Source organism: Terrapene carolina, unplaced genomic scaffold (genome assembly GCF_002925995.2).
Source record: "Terrapene carolina triunguis isolate 2854851 unplaced genomic scaffold, T_m_triunguis-2.0 Scaffold33514, whole genome shotgun sequence".
Lineage (NCBI taxonomy): Eukaryota > Metazoa > Chordata > Testudines > Emydidae > Terrapene > Terrapene triunguis.
The window spans coordinates 228-3,895 of NW_020697865.1; the positions used below are offsets into that span (position 1 = coordinate 228).

General features: G+C 68.1%; 1 protein-coding gene across 1 annotated transcript in view; it reads left to right on the top strand.

Moving 5' to 3' along the window:
- LOC112108173 (transketolase-like protein 2) overlaps positions 1-3,668 on the top strand; it is a gene marked incomplete at its 5' end in the record, with an annotated part of 4,827 nt that overhangs the window by 201 nt on the left and 958 nt on the right. The window contains 8 exons of the mRNA XM_026663409.2: positions 315-428; positions 678-775; positions 1,122-1,313; positions 1,396-1,523; positions 1,929-2,122; positions 2,653-2,817; positions 2,888-3,044; positions 3,270-3,400. Coding sequence (XP_026519194.1) covers positions 315-428; positions 678-775; positions 1,122-1,313; positions 1,396-1,523; positions 1,929-2,122; positions 2,653-2,817; positions 2,888-3,044; positions 3,270-3,400 — 1,179 coding nt within the window. The remainder of the gene's footprint in view (positions 1-314; positions 429-677; positions 776-1,121; positions 1,314-1,395; positions 1,524-1,928; positions 2,123-2,652; positions 2,818-2,887; positions 3,045-3,269; positions 3,401-3,668) is intronic.

Here is a 3,668-nt window from a genome sequence, read left to right on the forward strand (position 1 = left end):
GGGGAGATCGGTGGGGGGGTCCCCTCTTGGCCAGGGGAGGGGTCCCCTGGCTGGGCTATGGGGGGAATTGGTGGGAGGTCCCCCGGCTGGGCTATGTGGGAGATCGGTGGGGGGTCCCCTATTGGCCAGGGGAGGGGTCCCCCTGGCTGGGCTATGGGGGTGGCACGGGTGGGGGTTCCCTTGGCGGCAGCATGAGGCTTCCCCTCTGCAATGTCCTCTCTTGTTCCATTTGGGGGGATGGCCTGGACCTTCGAGGTGCTGGGGGTGCCCATGCTCTGCCCCCACAGGGGTCTAACCCTGCCCCCTGCCCACAGGGCCATGCTGCCCCCTTGCTCTATGCCGCCTGGGCTGAGGCCGGCTTCCTCAAGGAGCCGGAGCTGCTGAATCTGCGCAAGATCGACAGTGACCTGGAGGGACACCCCACCCCGGTGAGTGTGGGGGTCCCTGGGATACCAGCCTCCCTCCCCCTCCCCACCCCGAATGACAGCCTGCCACCCCTCTCTGCTCCCTGTGGGGTGGAAAGCCACAGGGCCCATCCGAGCTGGGGACCCACCACTGGGAATGAGGGCAGCTGGGGGACGCTGCACCTTGTCCTTGGGGTGCCCCAGTGGGGGGGCAGGGACTGTGGGGGTCTCCCCCAGTGCTCTCTGCTGTCACGTGGCCCCTCTCTCCACTAGAGGCTGCCCTTCGTGGATGTGGCCACGGGCTCACTGGGGCAGGGCCTGGGCGCGGCCTGCGGGATGGCCTACGTAGGCAAGTACTTCGACAAGGCCAGGTGAGTGCCTGGGGGGCTCCCCCAGCCTGGGATAGGTGGCTGGGGAGAACTGGGTGGCAATGTGGGGAGGGGGAACTGGGGTTGGGAAGCTGAGGGAGGCGTGGCCTGGTTGTGACCCCCTCCTTTCTGGGGCTGTGTGGAGGTCTGGGGAGGCGCGGCCTGGCCGTGAGCCCGCCCGCTCCGAGCCGGGGGGGCGCTCGGGGAGGCGCGGCCTGGCCGTGAGCCCGCCCGCTCTGAGCCGGGGGGGGGGGGGGGGGGGGGGGGGCGTGGCCGTGAGCCCGCCCGTTCCGAGCCGGGGGGCGCTCGGGGAGGCGTGGCCTGGCCGTGACCCTGCCCCTCTGGCCAGTTATCGGGTGTTCTGCCTGCTGGGTGACGGGGAGGTGTCGGAGGGCTCCGTCTGGGAGGCTCTGGCCTTCGGCTCCCACTACCAGCTCGACAACCTGGTGGCCATCGTGGACGTCAACCGGCTGGGCCAGAGCGAGGCGACGCCGCTGTGCCACGACATGGAGGTGTACCGCCGCCGCTGCGAGGCCTTTGGGTGAGTGCCATGGGGGCCGGGGGCCGGGGCCCCGGGTGGGGTGGGCGGCCCTGGGGCTGGCTAACCCCTCCCTCCCCGGCAGGTGGAACACCTACGTGGTGGACGGCCACGCCGTGGAGGAGCTGGACGAGGCCCTGCGGCAGGCGGCTCAGGTGAAGGGGAAGCCCACGGCCATCGTGGCCAAGACCTACAAGGGACGAGGCATCCCTGGTGAGTGCCCCCCTGGGCTCTGAGTGCTGCAGGCCGTGGCCTGGGGCCCCACGGCTGGCTCCTGGTGGGAGGGAGGGCCATGCTGGGGGGGAGGGCGTTCAGTGGCTCTTTCTCCCCTTCTGACAGCTATTGTGGGGTGCGACAGAGTAGGGACCTCAGGAGAGCTGAGGGTGAGGCCTCCTCTTCCAGAGCCAGGGAGAGAACCCAGGAGTCCTGGCTCCCAGCCCCCCCCGCTCTAACCACCAGCCCCCACTCCCCTCCCAGAGCTGGGGAGAGAACCCAGGAGTCCTGGCTCCCAGCCCCCCCTGCTCTAACCACCAGACCCCCCTCCCCTCCCTGAGCCGGGGGAGAACCTAGGCGTCCTGTCTCACTTCTGCTCGCTGCCTGGGGGTGGTTCGATGCCAGGTGTGGAGGACGCGGAGAACTGGCACGGCAAGCCCATGCCCAAGGACAAGGTGGAGTCCATCATCGGTGCCATCCAGAGCCGGATCCAGACCCACCAGGTGCTGGTGCCACAGGCCCCCATTGAGGACGTCCCACAGATCAGCATCGCCGGCATCTGCATGCCCTCGCCGCCCGAATACACCATTGGGGACAAGGTGGGGAAAGGGGAGCGGGCGGACTGACCTGGGAATGTTGCAGGGGAGTGACATTGGGGATGAGAAGGAAGCTACCTGAGCCAGGAGGGGGGTTGGGAGAAGTGACACCTTCTGCCTGGGAGACGGGACAAAGGAGAGGAGGAGCTGGGGGGAGGGGGGAGAGCTGCTGGAGGGTTTGGGTAGTTTCAGTTTGGTCTGGATGGTGCAATGCAGGGAACCCCAAGCTGGGGTCTAAGCTCCCTGAACCCCCCAGAAGGACTTGATTGAGGGGTTCTGGTTGTACCTACACGCTCTGCTTGGGACTGTGTTCCTGTCATCTAATAAACCTTCTGTTACTGGCTGGCTGAGAGTCCCGGGGAATCGCAGGAAGAGGGGTGCAGGGCCCTGACTCCCCCACACTCCGTGACAGGAGCCCAGGGCTGGGGTGGCAGGGGGCTAGGGGAAGGGGGTCTGGACTGACTGGTGGCTGGCTCCGGGGGAGGGAAATGGTGGCTGTGGGGCCAGGACCGTGACACTCCTCTGCCCTGCAGGTGGCCACGCGGAAGGCCTATGGTGTGGCCCTGGCAAAGCTGGGTGCTGCCAACGAGCGCGTGGTGGCCTTGGACGGCGACACCAAGAACTCCACCTTTTCCGAGCTGTTCAAGCAGGTGCACCCCGAGCGCTACATCGAGTGCTACATCGCCGAGCAGAACATGGTCAGTGCTGGGGGCTGTGTGTGGGGCAGGGGGCTTCTCTGGGGCCAGCTCTCACGCACTCTCCCCCCAGGTCAGCGTGGCTCTGGGCTGTGCCGCCAGGGACCGGGCCGTGGTCTTCGCCAGCACCTTTGCTGCTTTCTTCACCCGGGCCTTCGACCACATCCGCATGGGCGCCATCTCCCGGACCAACCTCAACCTGTGCGGCTCCCACTGCGGGGTCTCCATCGGTAGGCACGGGGGGGACGCTGGGCTGCCCTGTGACCCCCCCCCCCGGGCCCTGGCGCCTTGGCCCCGTTGCCAGAGGGCCACGTGCAGATTGGTGGCAGGGCTGGGAGCAGACCCCAGGCGTCGGGGCTCCTGGAGGCTGCGTGGCCTGGGGAGTGGGCTGCTGGCCCCCCGCGCTGCCGAGCGAGCCTGCTCTCTAGCCCGGCACCTCTTGTGGCTCCCCGCAGGGGAGGACGGCCCCTCGCAGATGGCCCTGGAGGACATAGCCATGTTCCGAACCATTCCCGGCTGCACTGTCTTCTACCCCAGCGACGCGGTCTCCACGGAGCGCGCCGTCTGCCTGGCTGCCAACACCAAGGTAACCGCTCTGGGGGGCTCCTTGTGCTGCTGCCTCAGGAGTGGGGTCTGTGGGGCATCCTCAGGGGCCAGCTGTGGGGTCTGGATGGCACCGATGGTGGACTCCACCTTGTCCTTGGGCCTGGCCGTGCCAGTTCTCTGCATCCTCCATTCGCCTGCTCCCGAGAGAGACTCATGGGTTCTCTCCCTGGCTTGGGGAGGGGAGGGGGTCTGGTGGGTCAGAGCAGGGGGGGCTGGGAGCCAGGACTCCTGGGTTCTCTCCCTGGCTC